The sequence below is a fragment of the Arachis duranensis genome, chromosome 3 (genome assembly GCF_000817695.3).
Source record: "Arachis duranensis cultivar V14167 chromosome 3, aradu.V14167.gnm2.J7QH, whole genome shotgun sequence".
Classification (NCBI taxonomy): domain Eukaryota; kingdom Viridiplantae; phylum Streptophyta; class Magnoliopsida; order Fabales; family Fabaceae; genus Arachis; species Arachis duranensis.
In genome coordinates, this window is record NC_029774.3 from 54986097 (window position 1) to 55003769 (window position 17673).

Here is a 17673-nt window from a genome sequence, read left to right on the forward strand (position 1 = left end):
TTTTTTTTTTTTTGACAAAACTATATTTTATTGACAATATTTCATTGGGTGTGCTAATTTATTTGACTCAATTTTTGTTCTATTTTTAATAGAAAATATAGGTATCTTAATGTCTATTTTGTAGTGTCAACAGAATTAAAAAAATGAAATTAAAAAATAAAAGAAAAAATACAAGGCGTCAGAGACAAATAAAAAATACAAATATTAAAAGAGAAAGGAAGAAGAAAATGAAGAAAAATAAATAAAAGTAAAGAACTTTAATTAAAAATAAAAAATAAAATATAAGTTTGAATTCAGATTTTAGAGGAATTACTCAAAATTCCCAATTTTATTCTCTGAAGTTGAAATTGTTTTAGCAAAAGTTGTAAAAATCGAACTAATTATTGAACCAATTAAGTGATAGTTCAATAGTCTAACTAGAATAAAATCATAATTGAATGGATTTAATCGAATATAAAAAAATCATTAAAAATTCAATATACAATTTTAAAGATTTAAATTTAATATTTTTAAATTAATAAAATTTAAAATTTTACTATTTGATATAGTAATTTGTTTATATTTTATTATTAAAAATTCAAAATAAAAAACTTTTAATTAATTATTAAAATCTAATCAAACTCAATTTCTTGACAATCAAGATAACCAGGAGGGGAAAGGCCATTCATAAGCGGATTTGCTTGAAAAGGAGCAGCATTTTTACTATTTTTCTCCTCCTGTAAAAGAAAATCCGATAATTGCAACATCAATATTGTGAAATTGCAGACAAGTCAAAGTATATCCTCATTGGGTCTCTCTTTTATTTTGGCACTCAAAATGAATGGACGGTATCTTCAGCTATAAATTAATTATGCATAATTGAATGCTGTGTATCGAGACAATGGCTTTGGCTTTGAATTTAGATAAACGGTGTCATTTGTTCCATTTAACCAACCACGTTCAGCAAGATTCATGCATAATTTGAAGATTTGATTGTGTTTTAGCTATAATATTTGTGTCTAACCCTCTAAGACATTTATAAAATTAATAATGAGATAAAGCATTCGTTTATACTACAAATAAATACAAAATTATTTCAGAAAATCAGTAACTCCGAATAACAAAATTATTTTAGAAAATTTAACAAAACATTATCAACCATTGTCTATCAAAATTTAACAAAATAAACAAAAATGAACAAAGACAGAAAAACCAGTAACTCAAAATCAGTAAAATAACAAACTAAGAAACATAAATTGAAGCAGCTTTGCTTACGATGGCAAGGGGGACGAGAAGTGACGGCAAAGGAGGAAGAAAAGTGAATTCAGACAGAGAAGGGATCTAAGACAGAGGCTTGATGTCCGAGAGAGAGGGCTCGACGCCGAGGACAGAGACACGTGCTCAGGGTGGCCGACGACGAGGAGGACAGAGGCAGTGATGCCCGCAGCTCCGAGTAGACCTGGCAATGCAAGGTGAAGGGCTGGTTAACTACCGGTTCAACCGTTTATTTACCTGCTTTTGTCAGACGATTTTTCATATCAATCGAATCGACTAAGAGATCAGTTTCTGGTTAATCCGGTTGAATCGGTCGGTCTGGTTCAATTTTCAGAACACTTATGTTGCCATTTTCAAGTGTTCTCCTAAAAGAACTGAAATCATTATAATGTTTGCCCAAAATTCTATTTATAAACTAATCTAATGTCCATTAACAGTTACTTCTATAATATCTTCGCTAGTTTTCAGGTTTGAATTAGTAACCGTTCCTACAGTTGTTTCCTTAACGCTTTACATTGCTACCTCTGTCAGTTACATCTTTAATCAAGTATACCCAACAACATCTTGTCAATTACAACCTCCTTTGCATCATTCAAATTTTCTTCTTAGATAATATTGTTTTTTTTTTTGCCTAACACATTTTTTAGTTTTATGCCCTGTTTTTATTTTTTTTTGTAAAATTCTAAAGATTGAAAATTAAAAATAAAAATAAAAATAGAAAACAAAAGGAAAGTCAAACACACGTTTTTACTAGGACATTTACAGGCTATGCAGAAATTAAATACGTCAACATGCATGTTGTTAGAATTCGATTGAAAAACAACGAAGAAACCTAATACATGTTCAATGTCTACATTTTTTATTAAGTTATTTATTACTAAGTAATTATCTAAATCAGTCTCCGTAGATTTTAAAAGCAGATATTTTAGTCCAAAAAAATTAATACGCATATCAGTCCCTGTAGTTTTTCTCCATTTGGCCAAAACATTCCCCAAACCAGTTTTCGGTGTGACTCACTACCAAAAAATCCTGAGTTGATACGTTAACTTACACATGTGAACGTTAAGTGTCCACGTGTACGAGGGGACAAAAAAGTCCTTGGTTTTCTTCATCCACCGAACTACCATCATCCTCTTCTTCCTCCTCTTTTCCTTTTCCACCATATCCTTTCTCACCCTTTTTCTCCTCTCGACAAAAATCGCTCAGTGTTTCTTTGCCACCAAAAAACTGCCTCATCATCAGTAACCTATATCGGTGTGGCAAAGCCCTGTTGCTACAACATGCTTCAAGAAATGGTGCAAACAAGAAGAACCCTAATTGAGGACTCCCTCAATAGAAGAAGCTCATATCTTTGAATTCGAGCGTCGTTAAATGGACTGAGTTTTGAAATGTAATCAAGTTCTAAGTTGGAGAACATTGTAGAAACTTGTGGTCAATGGAGCCACTCAAAATAAGGATCATGCCACTTAGGGAGGCAGAAGACATGGTCGATGGGAACAAGATGAACAACAACTGTAACACCCTACCATGCAGAGTCTTATGCTTAAGTCATAAAATAGAGATGGAAAAGCATTACGACCTCAAAATTAAAATTTAGTACGTATAGTAGTGTAAAAGAATATTTATAACTATGAGCCTTTGAAGAAAAAGAGGTAAAACAAAATCGTAAATTGAAAAGTGCAACACTCCGGTTGATAACATTGCGTAACGGATAAAGGATGAGCTAACGCGAGAATATATACAAAGAGTGCCAAAAACACAAATATCAAAAACTTAAGACCCGGTTGCGAAGATAACCGGTTCGAGCATAAAAGTATATACATGTATATAAAAGGCAAGGAACCCAAAGGAAACCCGAAGGGCGAAATACAAAACCTATTCTCCAAAACAACCTCTAAGAGGAGTCAACACAGTATGTATTATTTAGTGGAGATAAAAGTATATAAGTGAAAATATAAAACCAAGGTAAAGACCTGAGAACCAAGGATCTTCGCTAATCCAAAAGTCTCCAGCATGTCTCAGCGAGGAGCCTCACGTCCTGCATCTGAAAACCACAAAATTTGCATGGGTGAGAACCGGAGGTTCTTAGTAATGTAACAGTGCCCACATATCTAACATGTAATGTCTTGGAAAAGCCGAAGACAATCCTAGAATTTCCAACAGATAAATCAAAGCTTATAAATAAACTAAACCATAAATGGCAACTGACTAAAAATCTTCAGTCTAACTAATACTTTCCTTTCCAAATCCTTCAAACTTCCCAACCGCCAGCAGTAATATAATATGGCAAACACCATAATATCAGACAAGGAGATATACAAATAGGAAGCAGATATGGCATTTAGACAATTAGCAAGTAATATGCAGTCAATTAGGCAATTCCAAATAATTCACATAATATGCATCTGATGAATGCCTGTCCTAATGGCTGATGAGTCTCATCTGTCGGTTATAAAGCCAACCCGACAAGTCCTGGTAGCTAACTATTGGACTGTCTCTCTATCGTGCATCCCCAACTTGAGTTATTCACAAAATAATTCATAACTCATATCCAACACCCTCACTGGTGTATATTCACGGGGGCGAGCTCATCTGGAACTTTGACAATGTCCGGCCATACTTACGACATAGGGTCAGCAGAGTATCGAGTCTCCACCTGGAGCACGTGGTGGCTAGCCACTACTTTCACCCAGTAAAACTCGTATCTCAGATAATGAAAGTGCAACATTCATATTTCATTCAATAAGCATATATGCAATCATACTCAGCCATAATTCATTAATGGCTCCGCCGTAATTCGGCAATAACTCAGCCATTCGGTTCATAATTCAATCCATAACCAGCTAATTTATTAGCAAATACAACCCTTCGACTCATGGCACATAAGGCACTTCTACCGCCATCCTCCGTATCTCATACAATCATCTTTGACCATCATTGATCATTAATTCTCCCCTTTCTTCATTCACAAGTTACCACATTTTCTAGCTCATTTCCCATTGCTAGGCATATCGTAATGATTTAAGACATAATGGGTGAGGTCAGAGGCTTAGAAGTATGAAATTTGGCTTTGAAAACTCAAAAATCAACCATGTGGGTAAAAACAGGGTCCCACGCGCACGCGTGGAAAGCCAAAAGTATAGTGACGCATATGCGTCGCCCACACATATGCGTGGAGAAGAGAAAAGACGGGTGACTCCCGCGCGTCAGCCACGCGTACGCGTGGGTGCGTTTTGTGCCCCACGCACAAAGCTAGTCCAATTCTCGCACAACTCTCGGGAATTTGGCTGGGCAATTGAATCTGCACATCGACACGTACGGGTCGGCCAGGCGCACGCGTGGGTAGTGAACATTTGAAAACGACGCGTGCGCATCGGCCACGCTTACGCGGGGAAGTGCGTTCTGCCAAAACTTTTACTAAGTTAAAAGCTGCAGAATTCACAGTTTCAAACCCCAAACTTCCGACGGGCATAACTTCTCTGTTTCAAATAATTTTTCACCCGTTCTTTGAGCGGCATACACATCCCGAATCCAATTTTATTTCTAAATAAGTTTGGCACAAATTTGTGATCCGGAGTCCAAGTTATGCTCCATCAGAGTATGCCCAAAAATTACATTTTCATACAAAACCACAAAGTGCCATTTTCAAGACAAACCAATTCCAACCCTTTTTAAAATCAACCAAAACATACCAAAAATCAACCTCAAGCCTCCTCAACTCACACATTAATATTTTTATCAAAATCACAAACCACCATCCCACCATTTTAACCCATCTCAACCAAATAACTCAATTTCAAACACATTATCAAGTCATATATTCTTCCTCATCCCAATTTTCAACAACACCACTTCCAATCAACCATCATTACATATAATCAATATCATTTCCACCACCAACATGGTTTTACCCACAACTCAACCTCAATTGATCATCAAGCATATATCAAAACATGCATATCTCTCATGCATCATATCATCAAAATATCAATATTCATAATCACATATATGACCACATAATTTATCTCAACCATTCAACAACATCAACATTTCAATTCCTATCTTAGGGCCTCTAGCCTAAGTTTTCACACTACATTATATTTTAGATACAGGAAACCGAGATTATACCTTAGCCGATTTTTCCGCTCAACCCGAAGCACTTCCAAATCACTTTTTCACAAGCTCTCAAGGCTTCGACACTCTAAGAACAGATTTTTAACACACCAAAACCCTTTTCCAAGCTTTCTAAAACCTCAATCAAGCTTCAATATTTACATACACACTACCTAAGCCACAATTATCACATCCAATCACAACAACTCAATACCCAAACATCATAAACCAACAAATTCTACTAGGGTTGAGAATCTTACCACACCGAAAGATCAAGGAGACAAGATTAATCATCTCCTTCAAGATAGTTGGGTCCTATAACATCAAAGAGCCCAAAATCTCAATACTTTTTCTCCATAAAATTCGAATTTAAGGCTGAGAAAACTGGAACAAAATCGTGGCTTACCTCAAAAACAAAGTAGTGGATTTTGTAGAGTTCATCACGGTGAACGCGTGGCCGCGAACGGTGCGGCAATCGGAGCTACGGATCAAAAGTTATGGTGGTTTGAGGATCAAATGAGAGTTGGAACTTTGGAAGAGTGTTCTTCCCCTCACTCCCTTTCTCATTTTCAGCGTGCTTGAGGGTTTAGAGAGGAGAGAGACTGCTGTTTTTAGGGTTTTAGGTTTAGTTTGGTTAGGTTAAGGGCCCAAGATGGGTCCGGTTGGTCCGATTTGGCCCGTTCGGTCCAATCTTAAGCCGATTTCTATAAAATTGGTATCGAAATTCTCGTTTCAATCTCCTCTATCATATTAAGTCATAAAAATCACATTTTTTATTTTCTAGAATAAATTCTAATTTATGGGTTAATTAGTCATTAATTAACTGAATTTTTCAACAACACCAGAAACGAAGCTAGAATTCATAACTAGCATGTTACCGACGTGTCTATCATGGTTGAGAAGGTGAATGTCCAAGACTCTAATCTAGTGAACAGGGGAAACAGAGTAGAGAGAAGGTCCCAACTTGCCAGCATAAAAAGCGTGACCAATGAAGCGTTGAAGCGATGCGAGTTTAAGCGCGCCATTAGCGAAGAAAGAAGCATAAGAGAATTTGATGAGGGTTGTTAGAGGTACAGAAGCAAAGAAATCATGATCAAGGAGATATGCAGCAAGCTCACAGGTAGCAGCCTCACCAATGCGAATTGAAGTCTTGAGGCCCAGTTGGCCTAGTAGTTGAGAGCCTAGGTCCTTTGAGTTGTTTAAGACTAAGGGCTCTTCGTCGACAGGCTTTGCTACGAAAATGTTTTTGCTACTGATTGGGTTGCAGAAGAGGCAAGCACCGCCAAGACCTTTTGGGAGTGGTTTAGGGTGAAGATCAGAGGCCAAGGCAATTGCGACCTCGACAACCAGAGCATGGACCGGAGCCCCAGTGCTGCGAACAATCTCGATTGGATGCGAGGAAGAAGGAAGGTCTTCCCCAGATGATAAAGTGGTTAAGGGGAGGCATGAAGTGGAGATGTTATGATGGATGATGTCAGCTTCTTCAGATTCAAGATGGAGGTAGTTGTCAAGAGGTGTAAGGGAGTGAGAAAGGGAGAGGGTTGACACTGAAAAAAAGAGGAAGGAGAAGAAGGGAATGCGGTAGACGAAGAACATGGCTGTGAAGGAGAAGAAAGCCAGCATTGTTTTGTCCCCTCGCATATGTGGACGTCGCACACGTGGATGTAGCACACATGGACACTTAAAAACCACGTGTTCAAGTTAATGTGCCAACTCAGTATTCTCCGTTAGTTACGTCGGAAACTGATTTGGAGACTGTTTTGGCCAATAGAGATAAACTATGGGGATCTATATGTGTATTCATTTTTTTCGGAGACTAAAATGTCCGTTTTTAAAATTCTCAGGGACTAATTTAGATAATTACTCTTCATTACTTTTGAATTCTCAAGGAACAATTTGTTTAAGATAAAATTTCTCAAAGACGAACAAATATGAGACCGATTTGTCATTTGTGTAAAAACACTATTATAAACTAATTTATTCTCGTTTTATTTTCTAAAGACTAATATATCCATTTTTTTAAAAAGATAAAATTTAGTCTGTTTTACTTTTCCAAATACTTTTTTATCCTAAATTCTTTAAAAACTGGTCTGATTACTATAACTCGGCGACTACAAGCTATAATTCGAAGATTAGGTCAAAAGAACGTTAGGGTTTTCATGACTCATAAATTACCAACATATAACTCGGTCGTTATATCTATAACTCGACTGTTACAATCTGGTCCATTCCGTATTACTTGGTAGCTGCCACCTATTATTCGGAGAACAAATCTTGATCAATTACCTATAATTCGGCCAATAAAACGTATATCATGGCCTAAAGAAGTTGTAACTCAACCCATAACTCAAAAACATGATAACACTTAGCACAACAACATGATGACTTTATCACACATCATCATCAACTTCTCAATGAAATAGTTAAAACAGATGCTGAGAATATCACGATAACCACATTGAGGTTCTTACCACAACCGTAACTTATGATTCACTGACCAAGTATATTCAAAATGCTTAGTCTCTATTCAGACTATATAAGGTAACATTAGATCAAGGTAAAAGACATCTAAAAACCTAATAGTCAGTTAATATCTCTCCCACCGTGGGCCAACCTTAACATTGCCCCACATTTTCTTTTCCCACTTTTTATTCCATTTTTTTGTAGGATCTCGATAATAGCTGATGAGCAAACTTCACCACCTCATCCACCAACTTAGGCCGAATTATTAGCTAAGAACGTTGCGCTTGAGGCCGAGGTCCAAAGGGTAACCAAGTTGTTACACAACAACAAAAAACCTAAATAACAAGAAAGATCGCAAGCATGCTAATAATGATGGCGAACATGTGTTAGGAACTCCTCCTCTAGTAGAAGTCACAACATTAAAGATGCTAACAAGACGTCCAAACCCTTTTTTCCGAGAAAATCATGAAGTTTAGATGCCGAAGAACTTCACCCTACTAATCACGCTAAAGCCATATAAGGGATTAGAGACCCAAACATACATGTCACTAAGTTCCACTCAATGATATTTCATAATTGTGCTTCTGAGCCAATATTATGTCGGTTTTTTCCCAAATTTTTAGATGGTTCTGTTTTACTCTGATTTTCATTTACCTACAGGTTTTATCTCTATTTTTTATCTCTATTTTTTAGGAATTGGCCGATCTCTCCATTAACAATTTTGCAGCATCCAATATTTATGTCCATGATTTCGACTACCTTAGCACAACCAAACAAGGTCAACATGAAAGTCTCTGTGACTAAATGACGAGGTTCAATAAGATAACAAAGGAGATTCCCAACCTCAACCCCGACATCCACCTCCATATCCTCAAGAGTGGTCTTCCTCTTAGCAAGTTCCACGAGATTGTTGCTATCACCAAGCCGAAGACTTTAACAAAATTTCGAGAAAAAGCAGTTAGACAGATGGAAATATAAAAACTTAAACAAGTCCGGCAAATTAATAAACCAACTCAATCAAAAGAAGACGACCAAAAGGACCCTTTCGAATTAGCAAGGTGATCGGCAAGGGACTTATACCCTTCAAACACTATTAGGCAAAGAACTATCTAGTACTTGGAACGTAACTTCTCTGAAGTTATATCACAGCTAAGTTATAAGTCAAGACTCGAAGATGTACTCTTTTTTTCACTCGCAAGATCTTTTTCACGCTCGATTTTGCTTGGAATAGTTTTAACGAGACATTGTATCCTATACCTTCTATGTTAAGAGGATAATTCTCAATAAATAGTACATTATTTTAACTTAATCATTCTTTATTTTTATTCATGCCTTTAGTTCGGCTACTATTTTTTCTTTATTCATGTCTTTAGTTTGGCTACTATTTTTCCTACACACTCGCATATTCCGATAAACCAACATTAAAGTTGGAATCAACCCAAACAACTGACACCTATAAGTCAGAATCACTTCAAACAAACTGATAACTAAAAGTCAGAATCAATCAAACAAACCAACACTTATAAGTTGGCGTCGGTCTAACAACAACAACAAAGCCTTGTCCCACTAGGTGGGGTCGGCTACATTAATCAAACGACGTCATTGTACTCTGTCAAGTATCATGTCTATAAAGAGATCGTTTATATGTAAATTTCGTTTGACCACCTCACGGATGGTCTTCTTAGGTCTTCCTCTACCTTTTACCCCTTGTCCATCTTCCATCTCATCCACCCTCCTGACTAGGTGTTCTATCGGTTTTCTTCTCACATGTCTAAATCACTTGAGACACGATTCAACCATCTTTTCCACAATGGGTGCTACTCCAACTCTCTCCCTTATATCTTCGTTTCTTATTTTATCCAATCACGTATGACCACTCATCCATCCCAACATTTTCATCTCTTCCACACTCAGCTTATATTCATGTTCCCCTTTGGCCGTCCAACACTCCGTACCATAAAGCATAGCCAGTCTTATAGCGGTGCGATAGAATTTACCTTTAAGTTCTAAAAGTACTTTTTTGTCGCAAATAAAACCAGATGCACTCTACCATTTTGACCAACTTGCTTGGATCCTATGATTTACATCCTATTCAATCTCTCTATTATCCTGTATGATGCACCCAAGATACTTAAAATTTTTAACTTTTCGTAGGATGTTTTCTCCAATCTTCACCTCTATATTAGGATTTTTCCTTCTCAGACTGAACTTACATTCCATATATTCCGTCTTGCTACGGCTTATGCGCAGACTATACACTTTTAGAGCTTCTCTCCATAAGTCTAACATCTTATTTAGATCTTCTCTTGTCTCTCCCAAAAGGACGATATCATTGGCAAAAAGCATGCATCATGACACAGACTCTTGGATGTGCTCTGAATACTTCCAAGACTAATGTAAAAAATTATGGACTAAGGATGATCCCTGGTGTAATCCTATACCAATAGGAAATTCCTCTGTCACACCACCTTGAGTCTTCACACTAATTATGGCCCCATCATACATGTATTTAATTGTACGAATATATGCGATCCTTATTCTCCTCTTTTCTAAAACCTTCCATAAGACCTCCCTTGACACCCTATCATACGCTTTTTCCAAATCAATAAACAGCATATGTAGATCCCTTTTATGGGATCAATCTAACAAACAATCATTTATAAGCTCGTTCAAAATTATACTGATACAATTTTATTTTTAAGATTATCAACTTGATCGTACGGGACTAATACTCGTATCTCTGAATTATAACACAACCGCATCTCTTCCATATCATGCTGAGTTATAACTCGATTTTCATAAAAGCTCAATCTACTTCTCTTAAATATAAACAAGTCAAGCTTTGGAGCTGTGATCTGATCATTATAACTTAGCGACTACAAGCTATAATTCAGAGATTTGGTCAAAAGAACATTAGGATTTTCATGACTCATAAATTACCAACACATAATTCGGTCGTTATATCTATAACTCGACCGTTACAGTCTTTCTCATTCCATATTACTCAATAATTGCCACCTTTTACTCAAAGAACAAGTCTTGATCCATTAACTATAACTCGGCCAATGAAACCTATACCTCGGCAAAAAAAAGTTATAACTCATCTAATAACTCAAAAGCATGATAACACTCAGCACAACGACATGATAACTTCATCACACGTCATCACCGCCAACTCAATAAAATAGTCAAAACAGATGCTAAGAATATCACAGTAAACACATTGTGGTTCTCACCATAACCATAACTTATCATTCGCTAACTGAGTATATTCAAAATACTTGGTCTCTATTCAATCTATATAAGGTAACATTAAGTCAAGGTAAAAGACATATCAAAACCTAATACTCACTTAAGTCACTCTCACTGTCTTTGAATTATTACTAAGTTGAGCGTTGAAGTACTTTTTGCATATACCAACCCCATCTGGTGTTTTTTGGAGTCCAGCGTATAACTCATCTATGGAGAAGACAAAACGACATCTCCCCTTCTGCGACGAGCTATACCTCTGACAGATCCCTTAACAGTAAAAACAAAAACCATTTTAGTAATTTACTCGAATTCATTCCCGCATTTAACCAGCACTGTTTCCACCTTCTAAGAGTCTGAAAATACAAAAAGTTGTTAAAAAACAGAAGTCGTCTGTATCTATGTTTGCAATCAAATACATCGTGTCTGATGGTCTCTATCTTTATATCTTTCTAACAACCCTACCGAAGAGATGAAAGCATAAATTACCCATGAGAAGGTTTACTCAGTCAGGGCTATATTTCTGATACAAGGGTAAAAATAACTAACCTCTTGAATCACTTCCACTTCAATATATTAATAAATATGTAAAATCAAATTAACAAATCAAATAAGCAAAGCTTTCAAAGATTTTGAAGTTACAAAGAGAAGATATGTGCGGCTGATCCAGAATTAGATTGCTGAGGAGTTAATTCTTGGCACTGCTAATAATGGTCACCAGAGAATAATATCATTAGAGTGATCAATAGGTTAGTTGGTATGCCACTGCTTCAAAATACCATGCAGCAATAAACATTAAAAAGAGACCTTCGATCTTCTGATATCCCTGAGTTAACTGGATACTCCAAGACTACAAGAAATACTTGCATGTTCATAACACCCACATATGTTCTTAACATTTAGAACTACTCAGTTTTCTGTGTGTATAACTTACAAATTTATAGATAATAAGAATGAGTAGTTGTAAATGTTCTTGGAAAACGTATTAATGTGTTTAAGAAACATACAAGTATTTTTCATGTATGCAGTCACGTTCAAGTAATGATTGTAGTTCCCTTGCCCAACACAATAAAGGTAATACCATGGTGAAGAATGAAGTTGGGTAAAAACTAAAGATGGTTTGTTCTACAATAAAATGTATCACATGCAATGCGCACTCTCTTTAAAAACTCTTCACCCAAGTTCACTCTTCACCAAAGAAATTCCCACACAATAATCAGGCTCTAATTGTCACCTGGGGAAAGCAACATCATCAATGTACCGCCTAGTCAAGTGCAATTTTCCCGGGTAAAGAATACTCTGCTGGTGCTGGCATATTTGTTGTCCCTTTGCCCTGTGGGTTGCACCGCGGGGTTTCACATGGAGGAGGCGGTACACCAAATACCCAGTCAAGAACATTAAGATATTTGGATCTGAAAACATCCCTCTCCTCAGCATAGCAGTGCATTATGATAGCTGTTGACAAGCTGAAAACTACTACATCAGCTCTCTTGATTCTCCTTGAGTGAGGGAGATATCCTGCATCTGCTAAGCATGTGAAGAAACTCTCGATGGCCCGTGCAAAGCAGTATAATGATATCTCTATTCGCCTGCTTTTCTTCTCAATAGCCAATGCAAGGCCCGTTGGGAACTGCACAAGAATGCAAAGTTTGAGTTTTATAACAATCAAACAGGATGACAAATAGAAGTGTACATAAACCGTTAACACAATTATGCTAGTTGCAACATACTGTTCCCATGGCCACCATTGGAATATTACATCTTTTGAAGATCCTGAACAGAAAGCACGTCCACATCCTGATGAAGAACAAAGGCATCCATCTTATAATCATTATTCACTCTTTTTTTTTTTAAAAAATTCATGCTGAGAATTTCTCAGTGAGATGAACATAAAAAGAATGAGAATAAGAAAAAGAAAAAAGCTACTAAACGCAGACAAAAATATACAAACATATTGCAATGTGACTAGGCATGTTCTAGACAATCATATCTGGATCCAAACATTAATCTAAGCAGAACCTATCCAGTAAAACCAGAATTATTTTGGGAAGAAACATAAAACCTATAATTGCTTTTATTGGATCAAGTCAACCAATCCATTAAAACCAGTTTAAACCACTTGTACACCATTATCCCAAATCACTTATGATCTGTCATCTCATGTAATGACATGTATATCACCTTTTTCCTTTTTTGTTGCTTTCTTCACAGTTTTGCCTTAGGTAGTTTTAACATATTTGTAGAAAGCCAGAACAACAGCTAGTCAAGAGAGTGGAATAGATTAGATTAGATGAGATAGTTCGGTGGCTAGGGGGTACAAGGAGACCAAAGAAAACTCTGAATGAGCTCATCAAAAGAGATTAAAGTATAAAGAGTTATGTATGAACAAACACAATGGTATCATTTGATCCAGCCAACCCACCTAGTGAAATAAGACTGTTATTGGAGAAGAATGTTTGCTTCTGCTTCAGTGCTTTGCCGTAGTGAACTTAAACTGGCCTTGTCTAACGAGCAGTGGCATGCAACCGGGTACAACTGACGACTGTGGCGGCAGAGGCAGATCCAGCACAGTTGAGGGACACGGCAGAGAGGATAAGAGAGAAGAGAACTACATTGGTGATGACAGCAATAGGAACGAGATGTAGCACAACTGAAATGGTCGGAGGCATGCGATTTCGCTGGAGTGCGATTGAAACTGTTGGAGCAAGCTCCACAATCGCAGTCACAGTCTCCGCCAACACAGGATTGCTGTTACAACTCCAGAGGCACCATGCACATTTATTGATTCTCAAAGAAAAAAAAAAACAGGGGGAAGAGAGTGGATAACAATCACAGTTCCAAGTTCCAAACCTCAACATCCCAGAAGATATCCACTGTCTCTGATCTTACATGCCCATAGAACCCTTTGAGTTGATTGGCAATGGATTAATTTTGCATTTGAGAATTGTTTTGTATTTAAAATTTCCTGTATTCTTTGATATTGGATTATGGAGTGGTGTGATGGCTGTTGTTGGGGAAGAGACTAAGGATATAGTGAGAGTGGGAGAGAAGAAAAGGATTTCTAATTGGTACATCATTTTTCATAAATGGTTGGGTTTAGTTGGTTTTATATATTTGAAACCGGTTTATTACAATTTGGTTCAGGTAGTGGGTAAACACCCCTAAATTTGACCATGTTCACTTAAAAAAACCATATTCAAAACTTAAGACAACTAAGAACATAATAAATAAAGAATAGTCCACACAAGTTCATGAAACTAACCAGGCAGATGCACAATAAACAGATAAAAATAAGCTTGATCTTGCTGTGCCAAGAAGACCTTTGGCCAATATTGTGTTAGGCCTGCACATAAGCATTTAAAAATGGCCAATAAGAATAAGCAGGATATTCTCATATTGAATGTCATAAAAAGGCTCCAAGCACAAGGTGCATATGGTGCTAAATTTGAGAAGGCTCAAAACAGAATGACTTAATGTCAAGCAAAGCCCATTTAGTAAAACCAGCCTTTGTGCCACAGATAATGCACTATTGTAATCACTTTGGAAACTGGAAAGCCACCGTAAAAGTAGAACATGAATCAAAGCTTAAACAGTAATTAAAATTTCACAAAACATATATTTCATAAAGGTCTCACAAAAGGTTAGGTAATGTGCAAGATTGATTGCTATTCTAATCTGATCACCTTTTCAAAAGTCCATTTCTGTGAACTATTAGGGCAGGTATCAGATAAACTGGAAGATAAACAGGTAATGCTCTCTTGTAGGCTTCAACAAGAAAAGAAAGGATATGTTCTCCACATGATTGATTCCCATGTACAATCTGCAAAACATCACTGACTTTGAACATTGAAAGAAGCAACAATGATAACAAATTATACATGGGTAACAAAATTTATATAACCAATTCTGATGAATGTTTGAAACTGAAATCACAATTGCACAGTTTAATAAAATTCATCGAGCCATTATCACAAACTACAACCATAGGACCCAATAGAAGACATAAAATAATGGGAAATTAAATACCACAACCCTGATTAAATTTATATGGGAACTATGTTAGGGCATAGAACAGAAACGAAACCTATATGTTTCCACTAGAGTCTATACATCGATTAAAGGGAATGCGTGGGTTTGGAGTTTAAATGTAATCTCAAATCAAATGAGATAGCATTCATCGTAGCAGTCACATTTCTCATGATTCAATTGTAAAATAATGCGCAGTACCTCAAATAGGTTTGCGCAGTACCTCAAAGAATATTGACAAATTGTTCCCTAATCTTTTAGATGTTAGACAAAGTTTAGTCCCTAATATTACTATGGTAGAGGGATTAAATTGTTTAATTTTAAAAGACAGGATTAATTTGTCATTTTATTTTAGTAGAGACTAATTTGTCTAATATTGTTAGGGACCAATATGGTGATTACTGTAAAATAATTGCCTCAACTATATCAAATTGGGTTTTAAATCCGATATTGAACACAGATAAATGTTTAATTTTATTTAATTTCTATACCTATACTGTAATTACACTTGCTGAGATCAAAAGATAAAAATAAGACTGGAAACGAAGAACAATCTTTATTTCATACCGAGCATGGGACTTTCATACTTGGATCTAATTTCACATCAACACCAATGGTCTTGTAGTAATTCTCTATTGCTTCCAAATTAGTAAAAGGCTTGCCACTGGCTATCTCCTTTACACCTTGTAGGATAACTGCATCCTTCCCACCATGTTTATTAAGGAAAGACTTATATGAAGATGGCAAACTCTCTTGCTTTAATATATAAGCAGACCTGAAATCAAAATATTCAGCGATACTTAATGATAGGTATCCAAATATTTTTTTCTACTACATAATAAGTAGAACATTTTCCATGATGTAAATAAAAAGGTTTATCTGGAATAATCTTGAGATGGACACCAAATATATCAGTGAAATGTCATTTCCGTTCCTTATTATCTTCCTATTTATTTTTTATCTTTTAACATACCAGAAAACTAAAGATATTCATCATTTCACATCTGGAAAAATGAGTAAATACAGATAAATAAATTGTTAATAATCCAGAAAAGGCAAGACCCTATAGCTTCAGTTAACCTTAGATTAAATAAAACAAATAACTGCAGAATATTGTTAGGTCTATGACTAGGGTATCCCCAGTCATTTAGGCACTACTACAAAACTAATCTACTGGGCACCACTGACCCACTTTCTGACTCATCATGATATTTGTGCACATCAGGATTCTAATACTCACGAAACATCATGCTCAGTTGCTAACTTAATCAATATAAACAGACGGTTAGACGCATGCTTATCAATGAACTGAATATTACAACTGCAATTTCAATTTCATGCTGAAAGTTAAAGAGGTTCAGATTATGAAGTCAAGTGAAACACAGACAATGTTTTCAGATATTACACATCATTTGTCAACATCAAGATCACCACCTAAGCTTTGCCTGACTAATTAGGGTTAGCAACATCGAACAAATGGACCAATAATGTCCCATCATGCATCATGTTTGTATTTAGACCGTTCAATTTTATATATCTCATAGCAGAAATTACACTCTCACTGCCACAGAACTTGAACGGCAAAATAACTAAGTAAAACAGAGAGCATAAGAGGAACAGTATAAGAAGCAACATGCACATGCATGGCCATGTGTATACATGTGTATAAGGTTTCCTACAAAAAAAAGGCAGCAAAGATTATATATCCAGAAAAGGGGTACATAACAACAACATTACGTACAATATTTGGGAGGAGGATAGGCACATGAGGAATATGTCTCCATGCTTCCAGGTGAGAGGCTTGCAATATCTCCCAAACCGCTTGCTCTTGATCCCACACCGAGACGCTAACACAGCAGCACGCATGAGAATATAAATGGCCAAGCTCGTGTGCTGTGTCTCCAAACCAGTCAGAAGCATGGATGGCCCAGCAAGAGCCCCTGCCAGGAAGGCTCTCCACCTTGCTGTCCTGAACTACAACACAAGAGAGGCACAAACACAAGCACAACAACACCAATCACAATCACTCTCTTTTGCAATATATCGAGTAGAATTAACTTAAGCAAACAGTAGTTAGGGTTAGTTAACCAACAAACTGACTTAACTAACTTCCATTATGCTGACTAACTCTAACTACTCTTAGGCTAACTGCACTTGATATATATTAAAACAGTAAAACTCTCACTTATATCTCAGTTGTGACAAAAATCAATGTATATCACTAATCCACAACTTCAAACTAATAGAACATACATGCAACGGAGAATCCAGAAGAAAAAGAAGTTAAATTTACAAAATTCATTATAATTTAGTAAGGTTTAAGGTTAAAGTTCCTGAACTTTCAACAGGATCTACATTCTGGCAGAGACACGAAAAGAGAGAGAGAGAAACAGAGAACATGCCTACGGTGACCTCCGAGAGCACCAATAAGCTCGTCCATGGAAACAAACGTTCCGGCGAAGGTTCCAAGGAACAAACCGTATCTCAGAGTCTCCTTCACAGCAGCTACAATCGCTTCGCCGTTCGTCACCGCAAGCTCCTTCCTAACGAATCAATTATCAATTATAT

At 36.5% G+C, this 17673-nt stretch overlaps 2 protein-coding genes across 2 annotated transcripts in view; both read right to left on the reverse strand.

Annotated features, from left to right (window-relative positions):
- Positions 1-6291: 6291 nt before the first annotated feature.
- On the reverse strand, positions 6292-7008 carry LOC107479458 (phosphatidylinositol 4-kinase gamma 8-like). The gene has a single exon (XM_016099590.1). It carries the CDS (start codon positions 7006-7008, stop codon positions 6292-6294), a length of 717 nt encoding a protein of 238 aa, XP_015955076.1.
- A 4612-nt stretch (positions 7009-11620) lies between these two features.
- The window catches only part of LOC107479444 (uncharacterized), a gene marked incomplete in the record, with an annotated part of 6497 nt that continues 444 nt past the window's right edge, over positions 11621-17673 (reverse strand). Inside the window, 7 exon segments of the mRNA XM_052259057.1 lie at positions 11621-12709; positions 12810-12876; positions 14342-14422; positions 14763-14899; positions 15673-15880; positions 16847-17074; positions 17508-17648. Of these exon segments, the coding sequence (XP_052115017.1) occupies positions 12344-12709; positions 12810-12876; positions 14342-14422; positions 14763-14899; positions 15673-15880; positions 16847-17074; positions 17508-17648 (1228 nt within the window).